This window comes from Miscanthus floridulus, chromosome 10 (assembly GCF_019320115.1).
Source record: "Miscanthus floridulus cultivar M001 chromosome 10, ASM1932011v1, whole genome shotgun sequence".
NCBI classification, from domain to species: domain Eukaryota; kingdom Viridiplantae; phylum Streptophyta; class Magnoliopsida; order Poales; family Poaceae; genus Miscanthus; species Miscanthus floridulus.
The window spans coordinates 12,592,110-12,617,567 of NC_089589.1; the positions used below are offsets into that span (position 1 = coordinate 12,592,110).

Sequence of the window (25,458 nt, forward strand, 5' to 3'; positions counted from 1 at the left end):
CAAGAGAATATTTAGCAGATTCTTCGGTAAGAGAATATAAAGTAAAGATGTATTTGCATACAGAACACCAGGCCACTAGGGTAGCATTGAAATTTTGGGGTACCAAACCATAACAAGTGTACATATATTTTTCAGTGACTCGTGATATGGTCATGAGAGAATATCTCTAAATAATTTCATCATTCAAAGCACACCACAGAGCATGGCCCAAAAAACTGAACTCTTTTCTTTTCAACACTCATTTGTTGGCATCATTGAAGAAACGATACTTTTCAGGCAGGGACTTTGCATGGTGCTTATATTCCTCCCTCGAGAAAAGTGATATAAGCATGGAAGTAGTGGAAGCCTCAAGTGAGAAGTTCTTCTCATCAAGTTTGGAGAGGTAGGGCACAGCCCTGCTTATGTCACCTATATGAAACAACCTCCTAACTAGAGCATTTAACATTCGTGAGTCTAGAGCAGTACCACTCTTTTCCATTGCTGAAAACAGGCGATCGAACTCCTCTAGTGATCCTTCTTCTATGAGATTTTCTGCTATTAAGCGGTAGGTCACAACATTTGGAACCAAACCATTAGCATGGATATCAACAAACAAATCCATGGCATCTTCCTTTCTTCCACCTTTGAACAAAGCATCAATCATGATGTTGAAAGTAATAATGTCAAGTTGAAGATCGTTAGAACACAGGCTCCAAAAATTTTTGAATGCCTCATCAACACAATTGTTTTTGCAAAGCCCATTTAGAATTATGTTGTATGTGCAAATGTCCCATTGTTTCCCACTTTTAATCATATTGAGGTAGAGTTTCTTTGCTTCAGCAAATCTCCCGGTTCGAAACAAACCATGCAGTATAGTATTGTAAGTCACAACTCCAGGCATAACTCCCTTGATCAACATTTCTCGGAAAAGACAATATGCATTGTGTCGGTGCGAAAAATGACCAACTAGTAAATATTTGTCGTTTTGCCGTACGTTATGATCGGATGTGGCCTAGCACTCAATGACACATGGTTTATACCGGTTCAGACAACGTGCCCTACGTCCAGTTTGAGTCGGTCGGTGACTTTATTACTGAACCCAGGTGCTCGAAGTTTGCTGTGGGGTTACAAACGGGCGAGAGAGGGACATGTCCCAAGTCTCTGATGGAAAGGTCGAATGGACGCTGAGAGCTCGGTTGCTACTCAACTGTGTGCTCGAGGTTCGAGCCTCGTGGTTCTATTGTTGTGTGTTGAATCGATCGTGTGTGTGTTGATCGTCCTTATTGGGAGAGAGCGCATCCCCTTTTATAGATGAAGGGGACGGCCTTACAAGAGTGAGAGAGTGAGAGAAAGAGGGTGCACGTATGCTACTAAGTCTTTGTCGATGTTTCACCACCGATAGCCTGCCACGGGGGTACCCGGGGCAGTATGTTCGGGCTTCGGCGTATGCTGAACTCGATGGTTAACGCAAGAGACAGTCGATTTATCCTGGTTCAGGCCCTCGATCATAGATCGAGTAATAACCTTACGTCCAGTCGGCGTTAGCCTTTGCGTTGGATTGATCGTGATATGTTGTATTGTACAATTGTCGTCCTCTTCTCTCAGGAGCCCTGCCCTCCTTTATATAGTCAGGAGGCCAGAGTCCTAGTCGGTTTGCAATGAGATTTCCTAGTAGGATTACTTAATAGTTCTACTACTAAGATTACATGGGAAGAATCCTAGTTGGACTAGATCTTCTCTCTCCCTTGCGGGGTATCCTGTGGGTCCCGCATCGACAAGCCCCCGAGCACTTCATGGTTGAGCTCTGAAAGTCTCGCTTTGCTCCTTCAAGTCTTGTTGAGTAGGAACAAAATGTCATCCGAGTGCTTTCTGGAGTGAAACCTTGTAGCGCTTTTTGGGATCTTCGAGTGGTGAGTGCTTTTTGAAGAAAAAGTACATCCATCTGGTTGTAGCCCCCGAGCCTCTTGCTATTTGGAACAAGGAGCTGGAGGATCTTGTCTTGAAGTTGCTCTGATTGTCCGTTGAAGCTTTATCAAAAAGAACTCGAATATGGCTTGTTCCGGGTTCTTTTTGTCGTAATGTCTTAAAGTGGTCTGTGTTGAGGAAGTCTTTTGGTGACGTGCGCTTTTTCGAAGAAAAAGTGCACTCACTGAGTGTAGCCCCCGAGCCTCTTGCTATTTGGAACAAAAAGTTGGAGGGTCTTGAACCTTTATGTTGTTTGAAAATTTGTGTTCTGAAGTAGTCCCCGAGACTTGGATTATGTCATCATCCGAGTAGTTTTGCGGTATCTTTCCGAAGCGGCCCTTTAGTCTTGGATTAAACCATCATCCGAGTAGTTTCGCGGCATGCAGCCTCCGAGCTTAAGCTTATGTCCGGGTTCTTTTTGGGTGGGTGCTTGCAAAAGTTGGAGGGTCCAGATTCTTGTCTTCAAAAAATTCTAGGGCTATGTATCCCGTAGCCCCATGCTTTCTTCGAGTTCTTCTCTTTAGAAAAGAAGTCGGATGAAGAGAAGAGTCTTGATGTGTCGTCGTCGTTGTAGTCTTGAGTCTCTTGTATTCTTGGTCCTTTGTCTTTGGTTCCGAGCCTCCGGGAGTAGTTGAAATGAAGGCCGAGCTCCCTAGCTTAGTGTTGATTAAGCTATGATGCTGGCCGAGCCCCCGAGCGTATATCCGTGTTGTTTTGTTCAGGAAGAACTCGGATGCGAGGTCTTGGCGTATTCTTTGATAGTCTGCTGTTGTCAGATATAGTTGTATGGTGGTGGTTGAGTGTAAATGCCTTTTGTTCACGGGTTGTACTGTGATGGTATATTCTTTCGAATATGCCCGTCTTCGAGTACTGTTTCCTCTCGCCTGAGTCATCTATTATTGAGTCCTGTCTTTTCACTGTGTCCTTTGTTAGGCTTATTTCGTTGGTACTCCTAGTCCATGTGCGCCGCTCCTTTGGTCTATAAATACTGTCCCGGAGTGCTTGTTTTCATCCATTGGACATTCTGTTGAAACCTTCGTGGTCATGAACATGGTAGTTTGTGAAGTAGAGCAGCCCCCGGGCATATTTTGTAGTTCCTGTGTGTCTTGTCGTAGCTGGAGGAAGTCTTGTGATAGGGATTAGAGGTAGGCTAATCCCGCGACAGCATTGTGCCAGGATGTACGTGGCGGTAGTTGGAGGAAGTCTTGTGATGTGGGCTTCGTTTCTTCATCGGGCAGCTCTGGGTTGATCCTCGTCGCCTGTCCTGAGACTGTCTGGTGCAGATCAACATCATATCCAGCATCACATCGGTCTTGGGTAGACAGATGCCCGCCGGCCTTCTCTGCTCCATGTTGTCTTGCCATGCTGCCGATTTCCGCCTTGGATGCACTGCGTCCGTCCTTTGAAGAAAATAGTGTAGCTGATGGCGGTTTGTCCTTCCGAGTAGCAATTTGGGACACGTAGTCGTTCCAGAGCCTAGCCGTGTCTGCGTTCCTCTTTGCTACTTTGCTTTTTGTGGTGCCGAGTTCGTTGGGTCTTGTAAGATTTGTAATCTTCTATTTTTGAAGTCGCTTGTAATGTAACGAATCTTGTCTTCTGAGTTGTCTTTTACTTTTCTGCTGTGATCCCTGTTCGTTCATAGGATTACTGAGTTCTTTCTTAAATAACCGGGTTCCTTCATTCCTTGTGAGGTAGCCCTTTCTTTCTTCTTGGTTCGACGAGTTGTTCTTGTAGCGATCTGATAGCCCTGCCGTGGTGTCGGATGGATAAGTCTGAAATCTGCCCGTTGGTTCGTACCGTTGTGTGGATTTGTGCCCTCCGTCGTTTTAGCTGCGTCGATAAATGGACCGTTGCGTTCTCACACTGTGTTTTAACGGGCCTTGTGGGCCATTTTTATTACTGGAAAATCTATTTAAAGACCTTTTATCTTCCTTTCCCTTGCTGCCTAGCTCTTGCCTTTAAACCCTAGCTTTCAGAAATCCGCCGCCGTCATCGTCGCTGTCACCCGAGCACCATCATCCTAGCTTCCTCTTCCCTAGTGCCTTCTTTGCTTCCGCCAGTTCATGGGAAAGAAGAAAACTGCAAGCAAGTCACAGGCGACCTTCGTGGACGAGGAGTCATCCCTTTCTTTGATCGAAAACCAGGAGTTCGTGGCCATGAGGGCTGCTCAGAAGGTTTGGCCAGCTCCAACAACAAGCGAAGACCAGCTGCGCGAGCTCGTTAGCGACGGCTTGATCCAAAGTAAAGTCATCGCTGAATGGAGAGTTCCGGGCGAGCATCGGGTTCTAGCTCCAGGTCCTGGTGAGATTGTCCTCTTCGTTTCCTTTGTCCGCGCCGGACTTTGCCTTCCTGCTTCCACCTTCCTTCATCAGTTTCTTGGTTATTTCGGGGTTGGTCTGAACCATCTAACCCCCAATGTCGTTCTCCATCTTTCTGTTTTCATTCATCTTTGTGAAGCTTTCCTTGGAATCCCTCCTTCTCTATCTCTTTTTCGCTTTTTCTTTCGTCTGAAACCTCAACCCCGCCGTGAAGAAACCAGTGTTCTTGGCGGTTGTGGGATTTAGTTTCGTCAGGGTCTCAAGATTAAGTTTTTTGACTATGACCTGGTCGATTCTGTAAAAGATTGGCGTGCCGAGTGGTTTTACGCTGCCAATTTGATCCCTTCCCTTGTCGTCCACTCTAGATCTGGTCCTATGGTAAATGATCGATGGGACAAGAAACTTGAGTCACCTGCTGAGATTCAAGTGATCCAGCCACTCCTTGATAGGATTAGTATGCTGAAACAGTAGGGTTTGACCGGCTTCGGTATTGTTTCGAGCTTTCTTTGTCGCCGGGTTCAACCTTTGAAAGAGCGGGAGCACCTTGGCTTCGAGTATTCTGGGGCCGAGGATCCTTCACGCATGGTCCCAGCTCTTGAGCTGACCGGTGAGGAGGTACTCGAGCGTCTCCAGAAGATGTTGAAAGGAGTGAGCATCATTCCTCCTGCTGTCTCCGAGTTCTCAGCTAACAACCCGCCCCCAGCTGTGAGTTGTCTATCTTTTTGTTTGAGTACTTTATGTACTCTTGCTGCGTCTGTTCTTGCTTAGCTTTTCTTTGTCTCGGTGTTTTATCCTTTTTTTGCAGGAGCTTGGGCAGAACTTTGTCGACCCGATCCCTCTTGATGCTCTCCCCGCCATGGCGGAGACTGGGGATAAACTTGCTGGAACTTCTGCAATTAGTATGTCCCAAACCTCTACCGCCCTTCCTAGGGTTTCTTCCGGATTTGTTGACGTATATGAAGAATATGTTCCTCGTCTAGTCCCTCGCGGTCCTCGCAGTGTCCCAAAGAGGGGGCGAACGGATGGGTCTTCATCTGGCCTGCCTGTCTCCAAGAAGCCTCGCAAACCAAGTACTCCCTCAGGTACTCCAGTTGTTGCTAGCATGCTCTTAGGTGAGCACATTTAATACTCTTTGTTCCTTTATTTTCCTGTTTCTCTCTTGAACCGAGTACTTTTTATCCTCTTTGCAGCAGGTGCTCTGGTTTCCTTGGCTGAGGAAGAAGAGGATGATGAAGTACCCCTCATCATGCGGCGGTGAGTTGTTTTTCATATTCTTGTTGCATTGAATTTCTCCTCTTTGTCTTGACTTTTAGTCTTGAACTTTTTGAAGTAATCGGAGGTCGGGTGTGAGTTCTTCCGAGGCTCCCGTGCCGACTTCTTCTGAAGCTCCGGTGTTGAGTTCTTTGGTAGCCTCGGTACCGAGCTCTACCGTTCCTCCAGTGCGGAGTTCTTCCACGGCTCCAGCCCCGGCTTCTTCCGCGGCTCCGTTGTCGGCTATCCCGCTCCCATTGCCGGGTGGCGGGGATGTTTTCGCCGTCGTGGTTCCCCCTGCGAGGCCTTCTTTTGGCTTCGCGAAGAAGAAAGTGGTTGGGTGAGTAGATTCTAGCTTTATCTTTTTGGCTTCTATCTCCCTTCTTCTGGTTCTTATCGGTGCTTCCTTTTATCACTTTTCAGTGTTTCGTCTTCTCTCATTTCTTCATCGACTTCTTCTCTGCCTCCCGCCGTGCCAACGAGTTCTGAGCCTCAGGACTCACAACATTCTGTTGATGAAGTTGCTGCGGGGGCTTCGGAGCTATCTAGCGAAGTTGCGGACTTGGCTGCTCCGGAGGTGACTGTGGCCGTCGTGCCGGGTCCTTCTGAGGGTTTGGCTCCGGCTTCCTTGGAGGTTGCTTTGGTCGCTCCTTCTTCGCCCCAGCCGGCCTCTCCTTCCCCTTCTCTTGCTTCCGGCGGTCCCTCTTTTTCCGATGACGTGGTGCAGCAGTTCGATGCCACCCATCGGTTATCGAAGCTGACCATAGCCTGGGGGAGCTTGTCGACCCTCGCAACTTCTTTTGGTGAAAAGCTCCAGGTAGGTTTTACTGCCACTCCTTTTTTGCGTGCTTGTTTTTCTTCTGTCCTTACGTCTTGTCTCTCTTTGCCTCTCTTTGCTCAGTCTTTCTCTCGTGATCATTCTGGCTTCTTTTCTCATCTGAGAATGAGAGAAAGTTGTCTTCTGAGGTGGACGCTCTGAAAGCCGATCTCGACCTTCTCCGGGCTGAGTTGGAGACAGAGCGTCAAATGCACCAAAAGGAGGAGAAGACCCTTCGTGCCCGGGTTGTGGAGACGGAGAAGCAGAGAGATGCCGCGGTGGAGTCTATGAAGAATGAATGCAAAGGTGCTGCGGGTTCTGCCTGTTTCTTCTTGTATTTTGACTTCTTTTTTCGCTGACTTGTTCTTGGGTGTCTTGTCTAGTTCTCCGAGTTGAGAAGCAGAAGCTCTCGGAGAGTATCGATGAAATGAAGGCTCTTGTCCGCTCTAGTCATAATAAGGCTGAGGAGGTAATTACTCATGCTGAGGAAGAACTCGCCCTTGCTAAGCTGATTAGGCGCAGAGCTGACAGAGATCTTGTGCAGGCCCAAAAAACTATTGAAGGCTTGTCCGGGAAGCTGGCGACGGCTACGGAAAATTGGAACGTTTTGTGGAAATCTTTTCGTTCAGTAGCCGATGTTCTCCGGACTCCAGCGGATGACGGGCAATCTTGGGCGCAGTTCATTCCCCAGATTCCGACTCGTTTCCAAGAGTTTGCGAAGAAGTGTGCTCAAGTATGTACCAAGAATGTGCTGGCCCAGGTCCGGGTCCTTGCTCTAGAGGCGCCTCTGTCCAAGATAGCAGAGGAAGCTGAAAGCCAAGAATACCTTGACGCCGTTGAGAGGATGGAGCCTGAGGTCGAAGGTTTAGCCAGTAGGGTTGTAGACAGTCTAAATATTGACATTTCCCTTTCTGATGACAATGCCTGATCCGATTGACCATCCCCTTGTAATATTACACTCCTCTTTAAATGAAGATTCTTTATTTTTGTTGATGTATTCTTTGCCTGGGTGTGGTCGAAGTTACTTGACTTGCTGAGTACTTTGTCCCGTTTTCGTCTCTGCTCCGCAGAACAACTCTGTGCGTTATCCTGACGAGACCCCTCGATTTGTCGAGTACTTTTCTTTTCTTCCTCTTTTGTGATCCGTCGAGTGCTTTGTCCACGCTATGACTTGTTAGATGTAAATCTTTGTGTTGATAACCTTTCGTCCACGCTATGTAAAAATGACTCGGCATAGAATGTTGCCTTGATGAACTTCGGCATCCGAATGCTTTTCCAAGTGGCGCTTGTGCTTTTCTGAGGAAAAAGTATTCCTATCTGGATGTAGCCCTCGAGCCTCTTGCTTTTCAGAATGAAGAGCTGGAGGGTCTTTTGAAGTTCAATTTCGGTCGACTAGTTTTAGGTGTTAGCTTTTGGCTACCCTCATCGGTGTGCTCAAGCGTCTTTTCAGCTATTTTGCTGTCGGCCGGGATGCTCAGGCATGTTTTCAGCCATTTTGCTTTTTGTTTCGGGTGTTAGCTTTTAGCTACCCTCATCGGCGGGCTCAAGCGTCTTTTCAGCTTATTTTGCTCTCGGCCGGGATGCTCAGGCATGTTTTCAGCCATTTTGCTTTTTGTTTCGGGTGTTAGCTTTTAGCTACCCTCATCGGCGGGCTCAAGCGTCTTTTCAGCTATTTTGCTCTCGGCCGGGATGCTCAGGCATGTTTTCAGCCATTTTGCTTTTTGTTTTGGGTGTTAGCTTTTAGCTACCCTCATCGGCGGGCTCAAGCGTCTTTTCAGCTATTTTGCTCTCGGCCGGGATGCTCAGGCATGTTTTCAGCCATTTTGCTTTTTGTTTCGGGTGTTAGCTTTTAGCTACCCTCATCGGCGGGCTCAAGCGTCTTTTCAGCTATTTTGCTCTCGGCCGGGATGCTCAGGCATGTTTTCAGCCATTTTGCTTTTTGTTTCGGGTGTTAGCTTTTAGCTACCCTCATCGGTGGGCTCAAGCGTCTTTTCAGCTATTTTGCTCTCGGCCGGGATGCTCAGGCATGTTTTCAGCCATTTTGCTTTTTGTTTCGGGTGTTAGCTTTTAGCTACCCTCATCGGCGGGCTCAAGCGTCTTTTCAGCTATTTTGCTCTCGGTCGGGATGCTCAGGCATGTTTTCAGCCATTTTGCTTTTTGTTTCGGGTGTTAGCTTTTAGCTACCCTCATCGGCGGGCTCAAGCATCTTTTCAGCTATTTTGCTCTCGGCCGGGATGCTCAGGCATGTTTTCAGCCATTTTGCTTTTTGTTTCGGGAAAACAACACGTTGGAAGTCATGACAAGACATGCTGTGGATGAATATCATCTTTATTGATCATGAATATAAACTAATACATATGTTGTTGAAGAATATTGTCCTTCGTTGATTGTGAACGTTGGTCCCTTGTGGCTTGCATGTCTGTTTTTTCTTGAGTTGTTTTTACGCGTAGAATCTTCTTAGCTGGCTGATGTGCCATGTATTGCTGACTTCTTTTCCATCTTCGGTTATTAACTTGTATGTGCCTGGTCTGGTGACTTTTGTGACAATGAATGGACCTTCCCATGGACTGAGTAGCTTATGTCGTCCGTCAGTCTTTTGTATCCTTCTTAGCACTAAGTCTCCGACTTGTAGTGATCGAGGATGGGTACTCTTGTTGTAGTGCCGTCTTAAACCTTGTAGGTATCTGGCTGATTGGAGGGTAGCATTTACTCTGACTTCTTCTGAGCTATCGAGTTCTAATCTTCTTGTGTGTTCTGCTTCTCCTTCATCGTATTGTTCTATCTTTGGTGATGTCCAGATCAAGTCGGCGGGTAGTACGGCCTCTGACCCGTAAACTAGGAAGAAGGGTGAGTAGCCTATTGCTCTGCTTATTTAAGTTCGTAGCCCCCATACTACTTTCGGTAATTCTTCAATCCATTTGGACCCATAGTCCACTAGTTCTTCGTATAACCTTGGTTTTAATCCGGCTAGTATGAGTCCATTAGCCCTTTCTACTTGTCCGTTGGCTTCTGGATGTGCAACAGACGCATAGTCTATACTGAAACCACAGTCTTGTGCCCAGCTCTTGAATTCTGTAGCTGTGAAGGGGGAGCCTAGATCTGTGATGATTCGATTGGGCATGCCGAAGCGGTGCATAATGTCTTGGATGAACTCGACTGCTTTGGTTGCGCTATATTTCGCGAGTGGTTTGTATTCAATCCACTTGGTGAACTTGTCGATTGCTACAAAGATGTACTCGAAGCCGCCTTTTGCTTTCTTCAAGGGTCCTACTTGATCCAGCCCCCAGCAGGAAAAAGGCCAAGCGGGTGGGATGCAGACAAGATTGTGAGCTGGTACATGGGCTTGTCTTGCAAACATTTGGCAACCTTTGCATCTTCTGACAAGCTCTTCTGCGTCTTTCAAAGCGGTTAGCCAGTAGAATCCGGTGCGAAATGCTTTGCCAACCAGTGTTCTTGAGGCGGCATGATTTCCACAGCAACCTGAGTGTATTTCGTCTAGGATCTCTTTACCTTCTTCAAATGAGACACATTTTAGGAGTACTCCTGATGATGCCGCTCTTCTGTAAAGTCTATCTCCTACTAGAACGTAGTTTTTGCTTCTGCGAACAACTTGGGTGGCTTCTGCCTTATTTGTTGGCAATTTGTTTTCTTTGATATAGTCGATGAAAACTTGGCTCCATGAAGTGTTGATTACCAAGATCTGAACGCTTTTAGCCTAAATTTCATGTGTTGTTTCACCGGGTTGTTTGATAGAGGGAACTGATAGCTCTTCTATGAATACGTCGGGTGGAACCTTCGCTCTGTCTGATCCGAGCTTGGCAAGGACATCTGCTGCAATGTTGGAATCGCGTAGGACGTGTAAAATTTCTAATCCTTGGAAATGTTTTTCAAGTTTCCGTATTTCAGCACAGTAAGCACCCATGTTTTCTTTGGTGCAATCCCAATCTTTGTTGACTTGGTTGATGACTACTGCTGAATCGCCGTATACGAGTAATCTTTTTATTCCGAGGGTAATTGCCACTCGTAGCCCGTGGATGAGGGCTTCATATTCTGCTTCGTTATTTGTAGCTTGCCATAATATCTGAAGGACGTACTTGAGTTGTTTTCCTTCTGGGGAAATGAGGAGGACGCCTGCTCCGGCTCCGCCTAGTTTGAGTGACCCATCAAAGTACATCTTCCAGTGGTCAAGGATTGTATCTGATAAAGGCTGTTGAATCTCTGTCCACTCGGCCACAAAATTGGCAAGGGCTTGAGATTTGATTGCCTTTCGCGGGGTGAAATTGATGTTAAGAGCTCCGAGTTCGACTACCCACTTTGATATGCGTCCCGTTGCATCTCTGTTGTGTAAGATGTCTCCGAGCGGGAAGTCTATCACTATTGTGATCTGGTGGCTTTCAAAATAGTGGCGAAGCTTGCGTGAAGTGATCAATAGGGCGTAGAGTAGTTTTTGTACATGCGGGTACCGTATCTTTGATTCAGATAATACTTCGCTGATGTAATATACAGGTCGTTGTACTTTATACACGCGTTCTTCTTCTTCTCTTTCTACGACTACTGCCGTGCTGACCACAGCAGTAGTCGCCGCAATGTATAACATCATGTCTTCGTCTTTCCTTGGGGGGTGTGAGAATTGGTGAGGATGTGAGGTATGCCTTAAGTTTCTTGAAAGCTTCGTCGGCCTCCTTTGTCCATTCAAACTTGTCTATCTTCTTTAGTAGTTTAAAGAAAGGTAACCCCTTTTCGCCGAGTCTTGATATGAAACGGTTGAGGGCCGCCATGCATCCTGTTAGTTTCTGTACATCTTTGATACTTCTAGGTGGACCCATTTCTGTTATAGCTCGAATTTGCTTGGTGCTGGCTTCAATCCCGCGCTGACTGACCAAAAATCCGAGTAGTTGTCCTGAAGGAACTCTGAATACACATTTATTTGGGTTCAACTTCCATCTCCATCTCTTCAAGTTTTCAAATGTTTGCTCTAAATCTTCAATCATAGTGTCTGGGTTCTTTGTTTTCACCACTACATCATCCACGTATGCCTCCACATTTTCACCGATTTGATCCCCAAGGCAAGTTTGGATAGCTCTTTGGTATGTGGCACCGGCGTTCTTTAGTCCAAACGACATGGTCTTGTAATAGTAAGCACCAAACGGAGTAATAAAAGATGTCTTGCTCTGGTCTTGTTCCTTTAATGCGATCTGGTGATACCCTGAATAGCAATCGAGAAAGGATAATAGTGCAGACCCTGCTGTTGAGTCGACTATCTGGTCAATGCATGGTAGCCCGAACGGATCTTTTGGGCAATGTTTGTTGAGATTTGTGTAGTCGATGCACATACGCCACTTGTTTGTGTTCTTCTTCTGCACAAGGACCGGGTTTGCTAGCCAGTCTGGATGAAGGATTTCTCTAATGAATCCGGCTGCCATCAGTTTTGTGATTTCTTTTTTAATCGCTGCTTTTTTGTCGGGTGAGAATCGTCGTAGCCGTTGCTTTATAGGCTTGGAGCTTTCATTAACATCAATTCTGTGCTCAGCCAACTCTCTTGGGACCCCTGGCATGTCGGCCGGCTTCCAAGTGAAGATATCTTTGTTGTCCCGAAGAAAGTTGGTGAGCGCGCGTTCCTATTTTGCCGAGAGGTGAGCACTGATAGTGGCCGTCTTGGAGGTATCGCCAGTACCCAGGTCGATCTGCTTGACGTCGCCTTCTTTTGGTGGCGTGATGATGCTGGGCTTTTTAGCCGGTATTTCTAATTCTTCTTGGCTTATCTCTGCAGCAATTGTGGCTATTTCTTTTCTACTTTGGTCATCTTGTGCTCTGGCTGCAATCTGGATTGCTTGAACATCGCAGTCAAAGGCGCGTTTCAGGTCACTTCGAAGGGAAAGTACTCCATTAGGCCCTGGCATCTTGAGCAGCAAATACGGGTAATGCGGTATCGCCATGAATTTTGCTAGTGCTGGTCGTCCAAGAATCGCGTGGTATGATGACTCAAAGTCCGCCACCTCAAATTTGATGAATTCCGTACGGTAGTTTGAGGGTGTTCCAAAAGTGACTGGTAGAGTAATTTGTCCGAGTGGCATGGCTGCTTTGCCGGGTACTATTCCATAAAAAGGTGTGCTTGTTGGTGTGATCATCCCGGCGAGTTGTAGTCCCATCTTCCTTAGTGTTTCCGAAAAGATCATGTTGAGTCCGGCTCCCCCATCGATTAATACTTTGGTGACAGTCATACCAGCAATAGTTGGATCTAGAACCAGTGGATAATGGCCTGCGTTTCCCACACTAGTCCATTGGTCTTCTCTGGTAAATTGGATAGGATACTGTGACCAATTGAGATATCTGGGTGTAGCTGGTTCTGCTGTCATGATAGTCCGTAGTGCTAGTTTTTCTTGATGTTTGCTTCTGTAATCTGGAGCCCCTGAGAAGATCACTGCTACCGTTCCCCTGGGTTTTTGGAATCCTTTGTCCTCGTGGTTGTCTTCATCTTTTTTCTGATTGTCCTCTTTGGTGTTCTCCTTACTATCTTTTCTTGCGTATCGATCATTGAAAGTGTAACAATTTCCGATGGTGTGCCTCCCATTAGGGTGCAATGGGCAACGTATGTTTTCAATGTCATCATATCTTCTGGGTTTGGAAAACTTCTTTGATTTGTCGGCCATCGCCACGGTATTGTCTGGTCTACGTTTCCTTTCTTGATGTCTGCTATTTCAATGATTTTGCTTGTCCGTGCTGTCCTGGTTGCTTCTATCCGGAAACCTCTCTCGTGTTTTTTCTTCTGCGGTAATCATCTTTTCCACTGTTCACCTGAATTCTTCATTGTTTCTCGGATTTTCTTTGCAGAAATCTTGAAATTGCCACCTGGCCATGATTCCGTGAGAGAAAGCTTCAATTACTTCTCGTTCGGTGATGTCATGCACTTGAGCCCGTAGTTCGCCGAATCGTCGATAATAATTTCTGAGACTTTCGCCTCCCTTTTGCTTGAGTCCTTTCAGTTCTGCATGAGTGATTGGGTGTGTAATGATTCCTGCAAAATTTTCACAAAAAGCTCTTTGCAAGTCCTCCCAATTTCTGATAGATCCTGGATTTAACTTGTCGAACCATTGGAGGGGCATAGTTTCTAGTGCCATGGGAAAGAACAAGGTTTTGATATCGTCGTCTCCTTCGGCTAGTTCAATTGATTGTGAATATATTCTGAGCCATTGCCTTGGTTCGGTTTTGCCATCATACTTGGAGTGGTTAGACGGTTTGAATTTGTGAGGTAATCGTACTGATGCCAACCTGTTCGCGAAACAGGGGAATCTGTCGTGCGTTCCGGCTTCTTTGAATTCGGATTTGGCTCCTTCTTCTGGCCAAGTGTTGTTTTGATGGGAATAAGTCTGCGAGGTTGTTTGGGTAGGCACCCTACTCCTGGTCTTCCTTGGTTGTTCAAATTGGTGGCCTTGATTATGTTCCTTCCTACTTTTTCCGTTATGGCTTCCACTTGGCCCAAGTCTTTCGAAAGCGGACTTCCTTTGATTTTGATCTTCTTGCCTGCGGGTTGTTGATCTGGCGGGTAGTCTCGATCGGGCTCTCTCTTCATGCATTCTTGGGATCATTGACCGCAGAAAGTCCTGGAGCTGTTCGTACTTCTCTCCGTGATGTGAGGTTGCCCTGAGTTCTTCTAATGCTTCTCGAATCTTATCGTAAGGTGTATTCACCGTGCGTCTTTCTTTAGCTTCTTGTTGTGATTTTCTTTTATCGTATTCAGCCAAATCTGACTCGTATCTGATCCAGGCTTCTCTGCGCTGCCTAGCACGGTGTTGGCGCCCTTGCTTCAACTTGTTTTTCCTTTCTCTAGCCTGTCTCTGACTCTCGGTTTCTCCATCGTAGCCCTGGGCAAAGGGTGATATGTTGGATTCTGATTCATCTGATGACCTGACATCGGGTGCTTCTAGGGGGTTTAATGGTGACCGAGGACGTCGAACCATGAGCACTTCCCGTGCATGAGCCGTTCTGTTATTGGTGTTAGTTTTCATACTGTCAGAGTTGCTGATGACTTCAGTAGATGCCTCGATGTCGCAGATCGAGTCTCCTTCTTGGTAAGGTAGAATGACTGTTGTTGTTGTGCCGACTAGTTGGGTTCCGCTATCTTCAGGAATGGAACCTGGCTAGTGGATGATACAGTCTAGCGATGTTATTATTAGCACGAGACACTCCTGGGCTCCTGTCAGTGGTATCCCAAGCATTGGATTGAAAGACCTTTCGATTTGTCCTTGATAGGATTTTGCCGCGTTGTCGAGCCCAAATGGAAAAGAACTCGACTTTTTGAAAGAACTATGAGGGTAATCCGAGTTGTTTTGGGTTGTGCTCTGGAATCCTGCCAAAAAAGAACTCGGTTTCTTGAAAGCACTCAAATAAGACTTCATCTTGGACACGGAGCTTGAATTCGAGTCGGATGCGCGTAGCTGTGAAATCTTATTCGAATCGGATATTATGAGCTGCGCGAATCTTCTGGTGAGCTGATCCATCGTAGTTGTCAAAATAGGAAATTCTTCATGCTGATCCGGATCTTTGAGGAGATGGCTTTGGAGCCTGCCGTAGTTGTCCACCTCGCAGATCCATGAGCCGAAGATGAAAGTTGATCCCGTCGGGAAGATCATGTTATCGAGGTCCATCGAGCTTTCGGATGCAAAGTCACCGAAAGTCCCCTACCTGGCGCGCCAGCTGTCGATGTTTCACCACTGATAGCCTGCCACGGGGGTACCCGGGGCAGTATGTTCGGGCTTCGGCGTATGCTGAACTTGATGGTTAACGCAAGAGACAGTCAATTTATCCTGGTTCAGGCCCTCGATCATAGATCGAGTAATAACCTTACGTCCAGTCGGCGTTAGCCTTTGCGTTGGATTGATCGTGATATGTTGTATTGTACAATTGTCGTCCTCTTCTCTCAGGAGCCCTGCCCTCCTTTATATAGTCAGGAGGCCAGAGTCCTAGTCGGTTTGCAATGAGATTTCCTAGTAGGATTACTTAATAGTTCTACTACTAAGATTACATGGGAAGAATCCTAGTTGGACTAGATCTTCTCTCTCCCTTGCGGGGTATCCTGTGGGTCCCGCATCGACAGTCTTGTTGCCCACGCCATCGGGTACAAGATGGTCGGCGGCGTCCACAACACTGTTTATATCAAATGCATGTGGGAGGCTTTTACCGTGTTCGTCTGGTATGGAAATTGATGGCGCCCACAACACTGTAGGACAAATGTCGGCGCCCACAACACTGCTTGGGTTCTGACATGTCTGGAAGGTTGTAGAGCATCCTTCTGACATGTCCTGGCGATACCGTCCTGCAGACGTGCATGGTACGATCCTCGGTATTGCGGTTGACTTGAGCGCCCTGCCTTACTTGCTCCACCCGTTTCTAGGGTCCTCACCGAGTGGGCGTCCCCGGTTGGTTGGTCCCAGTCGGCTCTGACTGCGCCGGTCGGAGAAGAGCTGTAAGTAGAGATTCGGTGTATCCCCGGCCAGAGTAGCGGGTCAGAGTCGGAAGCAAGCGTCGCCTCCTCCTTGGCCAAGCCTTCTGGTCGGAGACGTGGGTCGGAGTTAGAAAAGCATGCGTCACCTCCTCCTTGCCCAGGCCTTCCGATCGGAGACTGGATCGTTCTTTCGGCCCGTTGTTTAGGTATCTAGGCCGACCCAGGAGTTGTGCGTCATTCGCAACATCGTCTGCTGGGCCAAGCTTTTGCTGGGAAGTAGGCCCATTAGGGACCCTAGGTTTATGAACCCGATAGAAGCCCCTGAGCCCCCGAGCGATTCAGGTAGAACCGTTTGGGGGATTTTTCATTTTGACAGCGGGTGCGCGCGAGTGCACCTAGTGGGTGTAGCCCCCGAGCCCCCGGGCGATTTAGGTAGAATCGCCTGGGGGCGTTTTTGACTTGCCAGCGGGGGAATTTTTTGTTTTGCCAGTGGGTGCGCGCGAGCGCACCCGGTGGGTGTAGCCCCTGAGCCCTCAGGCGATTTAGGTAGAATCGCCTAGGGGGTTTTGACTTGCCAGCGGGCGTGTGCGAGTGCACCGAAGGCGTCTGAGGGATTGGGTGAAATGGGGTCATGGGCCCAGGCGCCAGGTGTGGCCGTTGGGCTTGCCGAGGGGCCAGGCGAGATGGAGTCATGGACCCAAGCGTCGGGCGCGCTGAGGGGTCATGCGAGACGGAGTCACCAACCAAGGTGTCGGGCGCGGCCGTTGGATCGGGCGAGATGGACTCACGGACCCAGGCATCGGGCGTAGCCAAGGGATAGCCGAGGGATTGGGCGAGACAGACTCGTGGACCCAGGCATCGGGCGTGGCCGAGGGACTGCCGAGGGATCGGGCGAGACGGACTCGCGGACCCAGGTGTCGAGCGCAGCCGAGGGATAGCCGAGGGATCCGGTGAGACGGACTCATGGACCTAGGCATCCGACGCAGCCGAGGGACAGCCAAGGGATCAGGCGAGATAGATTCACAGACCCAGACATTGGGCGCAGCAGAGGGACAGCCGAGGGATCGGGCGAGACAGACTCGCGGACCTAGGCATCGGGCACAGCCGTCGGGCACGCCGAGGGGTTGGGCGTCCCAAGCCCCTAAGCCCCATTGGACTCGGTAGGGGTCAGTTGAGTTTCGTGCGTTACCCCGTCTGTGTTTTCCACAACCAGAGGGGCTGAGGTAATGTCGCTTGCCTCGATGGCTCGAGTGACGCGCTCGGTGAGCTCACTAATGGGTATGTTCGAGTGGAATCTGGGTCCATCATTCATAACAGGGTCGGCATAGCCCTCATGTGGCATTCCACTGCTCCTTAACCCATGTCCCGGTAGATGCTCGGGTCATTTCGGAGACTGACTTAGGTGGCCCACTGGTCTCCCCTTGATAGAGATTCTATGGGCATGGCTCGAGGTTAGGATCGAACGAGAAGGTCGAGATGACCCTGTCTGCTTCTCTATAGATCGGGCGAGGGCTGCTGGAGCTCATCTGCATTTTTCTCCCTGGCTCTATTTGACGCAAGGCGGCCTCGAGCCCTTTGCGGGCCGGCCTTTGAACCCTGGACGGTCATCGCTCATGTCGAATGAGGCGACTACCGCTTCGTGGCGCAACACGAAACGTTGTGATGCAGCAATTACATATGCAATGCTTGTATATATGGGATTAATGTATGAATGAATGAGTGTATGAATGAAAATGGATGAATGAATGATCATATAAAGAAATAAAATAAAAGGTTTGGTAAAGTTACCTTGATGACTCGAGTGACGGGGTTTGAGGAGCTCTCATCGGATATGTCCGATTGGGACCCTGTTCGTCGTTCGTGACGGAGATGGCATGGCCCACATGGGGCATCCCATTGCCCCTTACATGTCTCTCGGCATTCGCCTAAGCCCTCCGATTGACTCAGGAAGCCCGTTGGTGTCTCCTTGATGGAGATCCCATCGTTGGGCCCTTCTAGGTCCTGCCTGGGAAGGCGGAGGGCCGCTTGCATGCGGTTGCGCCTTGTTTCCTATGCCCGATGTACGGTAGTGGTGAGCCATGCCTAGGCCACGTCCTGTTTAACTAGGCGCCGTCTCGTCAGGCAGGGCACGTCCCATCAGTCAGGATGCATCCTGTCATATGCCTATCTGCATTAAAATAGGGGAAGAGAGAGGGTTTTTTGCCCCAATCCTTTGCCTTTCCCCAACTGCTGGCTCTTCACCTTAAATAGGGGAAGGGAGAGGGTTTTCGTCCCATTTCTTCGCCTTTCTCCATCTGCTGCCTCTCCTCCTTCTTCCTTTTTGCCAAGTGCGTTCGTGCGCTGTGGCAATTCCTTGGGGAGAGAGAGTAGAGTGAGGGAGAGGAGAACTCACAGACCCCGTTCGTGAATCCGGAGCGCGATGTTGAGCTGGAGGCCATCCAATGTGGACGAGGCGGTGCTGGTTGCTTTTGTTGAGAAGGGGCTGCTGTCACAAAAGGAGGTGGCGCACTAGAGGGCTCCCGCGCCAGGGGAGGCTATTCCGAGACCTCGAGCCGGTGAGGTCGTCTCCTTCCTCACCTTCCACGAGCGCGGGCTAGGATATCCCGCGCATTGGTTCTTGTGTGGGATCCTCAACAAATGGGGCCTAGAGCTGCAGCACCTCAATCCGACTGGGGTGCTACACATTGTCGGCTTTGTGACCGTCTACGAGACCTTCCTCGTGATGGAGCCGCACGTGGACTTCTTCAGGCGGATCTTCATCGGGCGAGCCTTGTCAGAGGGAAAGCCACCCAAGACCGTGCCGGTTGGGGGGCTTCGCACTGCAGAAGAAGCCAAGTTCGTTGGGCTCCTACCCTGTGTACTCCCCCTATGACTCCAATCAGGGGTGGCATGGGGAGTGGTTCTACATCAAGAACCCGGTGGAGGCGCCATTCCCGCCGTTCACCAGTAGAAGGCCAGAGAGGCAGGAGAGCTGGTTGTGGGGCCCCTCCAGTCGGCAGAACAAGCTATAGATCATTGCGACAGAGCTTCAGAAGCTGGTGCAGCACGGCCTCGATGGGCTGCGGGTGTTCCACACCATCTTCCGCCATCGGGTCGCCCCTGATGAGGACATCCTCCACTATTAACCGCTGGCAAAGACACAACAAAGGGGCCAAGTGGCCTAGTTGTAGTCGGGCGGCGACCGTGTGAGCCTCTGAATAATCCCACCTTGCTTAGCTTGGGAGGAGGAAGCCACCTTAAAAAGGGAGAGCCACCCTTCCCTATTGGACTAGTCTTCTAGGGACATTGGGCCTTTCCCCGAGTGGGTGTGCCTGAGAACTGTTGGGGTTCGGGCAACCTTAATTTATTGGGCCTCGGCCAACCCCACTTGGGCCGGATGCATCATTTGGTATCAAAGCTGGGCCCTTGTTTAAGGGGGTGGGAATGATGAGGACATCCTCCACTATTAACCGCTGGCAAAGACGCAACAAAGGGGCCAAGTGGCCTAGTTGTAGTCGGGCGGCGACCGTGTGAGCCTCTGAATAATCCCACCTTGCTTAGCTTGGGAGGAGGAAGCCACCTTAAAAAGGGAGAGCCACCCTTCCCTATTGGACTAGTCTTCTAGGGACATTGGGCCTTTCCCCGAGTGGGTGTGCCTAAGAACTGTTGGGGTTCGGGCAACCTTAATTTATTGGGCCTCGGCCAACCCCACTTGGGCCGGATGCATCAGCCCCGCTGGCAAAAAGGAGGCGGCCGACATGGATGTACTCTGGCCTAATGGATCCCGACCGCGCATCGTCGATGGAGTTGGCGACGAATGCAGTCTGGAGCCAACTCGACTGGGTGCTACAACTGAGGGCCAAGGAGTCCCTTTAAGGGAAGCTCGGACCTCTTCACGCCATGAAGCTGTCCAATCTGGTATGCTCCCCTTTCCTTATTCCATGTCCTTTTCCCTTTTGCTCTCCTGTATCTTGACTTTGAGTCATCTGTTTCGTAGGGACTTGCGGGCTATAGGTCCCAGCCGCATCTTCTGAAGGGGCCAGAGGGCGTGGCTCGGCAAGCTACCCTGAAGGAGGCGATGAACGCTAAGAAGAAGAGAGCTGAGAAGGCTCGGAGGAGGCACGGGAAGGAGATGGAGATCGCCCAGTGGGTATGGGCTAGTGAAAATAGGAGCGACGTGGAGGTGGAGCTCAAGTCGGAGGAGCCCATGGAGTTGGACGGCGACACAAGCTCCTCTGAGGATGGAGACCGCGGCGATGTCGCGACCTAGATGGGGCGTCATGAGCCTGTGGCCACATCTACCAGCGGTGGGCGGGACACGGAGAGGCGTGGCGATGTTCCCACGTCAAGGAAGCACGCCGCTAGCTCGGACGCCGCCGTCGAGCGAGAGGCAAAGCGGCCGTAGTCGTCGTGCCCTTTGGAGGTGTCGCAGGTCTCGCCCCCCGTTGCTCTGAACATGGCGGGGCGCACCAGCCAGTTGGAGGAGCGTTCCCGCACCCCCGCATCTTTGGGGTTGGCGCATGCACGTGAGCCACAACAGGGAGATGCCCCGTCAGCTACCCTAGCGGGTGCACCACGGACCGGCGGTCGCGGTGACTCGTGGGCCAATCAGGAACCGATTGGGTCAGCTCCCCCCTCGGTCAATGTGAGGGGGCACAAGCTGCGACCCGTGAGCCATCCTCGTCCGGCGGGCTTGTTGCCAGTGGGTCGGGTCTTCAGGGCCCTACCGCTGTCATCTAGGTATGCATCTGTGTTGTTTTGATCTCACAGTTGAGTTTCTTGAGCAGACTGACCTGTACTTTTTGACAGTGGCCAAGGAGTGATAGGACTGAGCATCGCCTCGCCTCCTGTGTGGGAGGAGTGGAGGCCTAGCCTAGAGCGAGCCGCGACAAGCGGTGAGGGAAGCAGACTGGTGGTGGCACGACCTTCCCCTCTAGGGGTTGCGCCCTCTCGATCGGTCGTTAGTACGGCGGCAACAGCGGCGACGGTGATGGCGGCGATCTCGATGACAACAGCGGAGGTTGGGTCAGAGGTGACCCTTGTGATCCCTCCCCCAATAGTCCTGGTGGAAGAGAGGGGGGGGGAGATCGGGCTCCCTGCCTCGCCCGGTGGAGGAACACATGGCTCGCCCTCCTGGTCAGAGCTGGAGGGGTCCGGAGGAGACACGGCCAGGCCAGAGGTGGGACATCCGCCGGCAGGCTGTGGAGTTGAGATCATGGAGATCCCCTGCTCTATCGAGGAAGGCAATGGGGTGGAGCCACCAGCCATCCCGCCAGCAAAGGAGTTGGTGATGGTCCAGTCGTCTCATGATATTGCGACGACTGGACCTTCCAGCGGGTTGGGGGTGACTCGTGAGCTAGTGTGGCCCTATCCCGGTGACTCGAGGAAGGCTCGGTTCGTCCTTTGCGACGAGGAGGAGGTGGTGCTCTGGGACTTGCTTGGAGGGAGAGGACTCTCGATGGAGTCTGATCTCACCCAAACCAAGGCGAGGCTCAAGGAGGCCTTGGAGCGGGTTAAGCTCGTCCATCAGGCAATTATGGTTGACCTACCCCGTGTCATAGAGGTAAGTTTTCTACATTTGTCCTTGACTCCTTGGTCTTTCACTGGTTGCCTCATCATGCTTGCTTCTCGTTTCACAGGACTTGGAGGCGATGTTGTCCCCCAAGTCCTGTTTCCTTCGGGAGGAGCACGATCGGATGGAGCGGGAAGCCATGATGTCACAGCAGGTCGACAAGCTCGAGCGCTAGCTAGAGTCCACCCGCCGTGAGTCCCAAGACCGAGCGACCGAGGTGACGGGGGCGCGGGCGGCACGATCGGATGGAGCGACTGCCGCCGAGCGAGGACTCGACGTAGCGATGGTTCACCTAGTGGAGATCGAGGTAGCGTTCTAGAAGTCTTTGGAGGCTCTAGAGTTGGAGCGGAAGGCTCTAGAGTCAGAGCGGAAGGCCCGGTCGGAGGTTGGCTAGGAAGTGCTCGCGCTCTGGGGGTAGGTTCTTGGGGAGGAGGAGTTGAACGCCCAACTGCTCGAGAAGGTCACCCAGCAAGAGGAAGGGCTCTCCATCCTCGAAGGCACCTACCTTGGAATGTACCTGTTCTTCCTTTGGTTGATTGCCTTGATTGTTCCTTTCCTTTGCTTCTGAGCCTGTCGTCCTTTTTCCAGAACTAGGCGGAAAAATCGGCTCTCTAGAGAGGGAGTTGGAGACGGCCAAGGCGGTGGTCGGTCGGAGCACGGAGGTGCTGGCCAAGTCCCTCGAAGAGCGACATGCTCTTGAGGGGGAGCTCGACTAGATCCGCAACGTCGCCCAGGTGGTTTTCACCGAGGTGTTCGGGTCAGTGCCGAGCACCAGCACGCCCGCCATCCGACTGGTGAAGGTCCCGGACGAAGTTCGGGCACTCATCTCCGACGGGATGTTCTATAGGACATCAGGGGTGCTGACTTAAGTGGCGACACACCACCCAGACCTAGACTTCACCGCCATCTGCAAAGGGTACGCAGATGGCTAGAGCGCGGACGCCATTCATGCGCTTGGGGAGAGCTTGGTGCCACACGCGCAGATGGTGGCCGAGCAAGTCTCCACGCAGTGGGTGATGGAGACGCGTCGTGCGAGCGTGGCTGATGGTGTGCGTCAAGAAGATGTCACCCAACCTTTGGATGGAGTGGAGGCCGGGTCGAAAGCGAGCGTCATCCTGCCTACGACCGAGCCCAACATCGTCCCTTCAGAGAGCGAGCAGCCCTTATCCTCGTCGCCCGTGCCGTCAGCAGATGCCGCCGGTTGGTCATAGTAGAATTTAGAATAGAAGTAGTTAGTATGTCTAACAGTTAAGTTCGTGGGGGAGCCCTGTGTGAACATTTTTGTGTATTCATGAATACATCATTTTTGTTTTTGTGATGAAATCACTTTGTTAAGGGGAAGCTTGTCCCATCCTTTCCTTGTGTTTTTCCTAGCATAGCTCGGTTTTTTATCCTTTCTCTTTCGCACCTGCCCGTTGACCCATATGCTGCAACCTTAAGAACCCGGGCATGGCCCGCGAGGCTTAGCTGCTCGTAACCGTAGGTCATGGTGGGGTGCGATTGGTTGGGAGTTTAAAACAAAGTCACGTAGGGTAATCAAAGGAACGGAATGCCCTTTCGCTCGGGCGACGCCCTTTCGTTCGGGCAGAAAAAGTATTACTATATGATAGTAAAAAAGAGATGTGGTATTGCACCCTCGTGGAGCCCCCGAGCAACCTAGGCTAAAAGTGTTCGGGCTGGGGTGTTTGCAGGGGCAAACGTTGAATGAAAGAAAGCGGTAAAACCAAATTTTTAGGGGAAGAAATGACGTAACTGTTTGATGTTCCAAGTGTTGGTGAGAACATCGCCGTTGTCGTCCTTCAGTCGATAGGCGCCCGGTTGGATCACCTCGGTCATCGTATAGGGACCTTCCCATGGTGGAGAGAGTTTGTGTTTCTCCTTCGTTGATTGGGTTCTTCGGAGCACAAGATCTCCGACCTCAAGGATTCTCCCCCTAATTCTTCTTTCATGGTACCTACGGAGAGTTTGCTGGTAGCGAGCGGACCAGATGAGGGTCGTCTCACAAGCCTCCTTAAGTAGGTCGACCGTGTCCTACTGAGCCTCTGTGGCTCGGTCGTGGTCGAAGGCCTTCACTCTTGGGGCACCATGGTCGAGGTCTGAGGGCAACACTGCTTTAGCTCCATAGGCCAGGAAGAAGGGTGTGAACCCTATGGATCGGTTCGGGGTCGTTCTTAGGCTCCAGAGGATCGCTGGGACCTCTATGACCTATCGTCCAACGTACTAGTTGAGTTAGTCAAAGATGTGTGGCTTAAGTCCTTGGAGGACCATGCCATTAGCGCGTTCGACCTGACAGTTAGTACGTGGATGTCCGACCGAGGCCTAGTCGATCCTGATGCCGTATCCATCATAGAAGTCCAGGAACTTCTTCTCGGTGAAGTTAGTTCCATGGTCAGTGATGATACAGTTAGGAACGCCAAAACGGTAGATGATGTCGAGGAAGAACTTGACCGCCTCTTCCGAGCGAATGTTGGTGATGGGCTTCGCCTCTATCCACTTGGTGAATTTGTCGATCGCTATGAGTAGGTGAGTGAAGCCGCCCGGGCCCTTTTTGAGGGGTCCTACCATGTCGAGGCCCCAGACCTTGAATGGCCAGGTGATGGGGATGGTTTGAAGCTCCTGTGCCTGCAAATGTGTTTGTCGAGAGTAGAACTAGCATCCCTCACACCTACGGATGACCTCCTCTGCATCTCGTAGCGCGGTGGGCAAGTAAAACCCTTGGCGAAAGGCTTTTCTGACCAGTGACCTCAGGGCCACGTGATGTCTGTAGATTCCGGCATGGACTTTGAGGAGGAGCTATTTCCCTTGGCCAGTTGGGATGCACTTCATGAGTACTCTCGATGGACTTTGTTTGGAAAGTTTGTCGCCGAACACGACGAATGTCTTGGCGTGTCAAGCGGTCCATCGTGCATCAGTCCTTTCAGTTGGGAGAACCTCCTCGAGGAGGTTGGCGAGTAGCGGTGCTCGCTAGTCAACTTGATCGAGTGCTACCATGGCGACGTCGGCGGGTGATGTCGTCATGGAGGCACCGAGGTCGGAGCCCCTGGGCATTGGGTTCGTGTCGGAGTGTGTCTGGATCAGACCTTCCAGGACGTGGGCTGACAGCTCATGGAGGTCATTGATGAAGACGCCATCTGGAGACGGAGCCTATCTAGTAGGCAATTTTGTGAGAAAATCGGTGACATCGTTGTCCTTTCGGGGGACATGATGTAGTTCGGTCTCCTAGAACTTGTCCTCAAGCTTGCGCACCTCCTGGCAGTATGCTGCCATGAGGGGGCTTTTGCAAGAGAATTCCTTCATGACTTGGTCGACGACCAACTTCGAGTCGCCATGGACGTACAGTCGCGTGGCGTTGAGCTTGATGGCGATGCGGAGTCCGTTGATGAGGGCCTCGTATTCCACGGCGTTGTTTGAAGACAAAAAATAGAGGCGAATCATGTACCGGAGCCTCCTCCTGTTCAGGGAGATCAGAACCACTCCAGCACCCGAGCCGGGCGCCATCACCGACCCGTTGAAGTACATCATCCAGTACTCATGGGTGATGTTCGGGGTCGTTAGCTAGACCTCCGTCCATTCGGCAACAAAGTCCGCGAGAGCCTGAGACTTAATAGCAGTGCGGTAGATGTACCTGATGTCGTGGCCCATTAGCTCGAGTGCCCACTTGGAGATTTGCCATGCGGCGTCACGATTGTGGATGATGTCTCCCAGTGGGTATGTAGTGACGACCGAGACTTCGTGGTCGGTGAAGTAGTGTAGGAGCTTTCGGGTCGCCATCAACACGGCATATAGAAGTTTCTACACCTGAGGGTATCAAACCTTGGCATCGGTGAGTACCTCCCCGACAAAGTATACAGGTCATTGGACCTTAAGGTGGTGTCCTGGCTCCTCCCTTTCGATGACTAGGGCAGCGCTCACCACGTGGTTGCTTGCTGTGACATAGAGGAGGAGGGGTTCTCCCCGTTCGGGAGAGATGAGGATTGGGGCCAAAGTCAGTGATGCTTTGAGGCTCTTCAAAGCCTGCTGTGCTTCCTCAGTCCAGATGAACGCATCCATCTTTTTGAGAAGCTTGTAGAGAGGCATCCCCCGCTTGCCTAGTCGGGAGATAAACCGGCTTAGGGCGGCCAAACAGCTAGTGAGC

General features: G+C 50.7%; 1 protein-coding gene across 1 annotated transcript; it reads right to left on the reverse strand.

The window, feature by feature from the left end:
* Positions 1 to 238: 238 nt before the first annotated feature.
* On the reverse strand, positions 239 to 898 carry LOC136488025 (protein Rf1, mitochondrial-like). The gene has a single exon (XM_066485081.1). It carries the CDS (start codon positions 896 to 898, stop codon positions 239 to 241), a length of 660 nt encoding a protein of 219 aa, XP_066341178.1.
* Between the last annotated feature and the right edge of the window lie 24,560 nt (positions 899 to 25,458).

Bases quoted from the DNA above. Each gene is read 5' to 3' on its own strand.
- LOC136488025 (XM_066485081.1), bottom strand. From the start codon at position 898: ATGTTGATCAAGGGAGTTATGCCTGGAGTTGTGACTTACAATACTATA.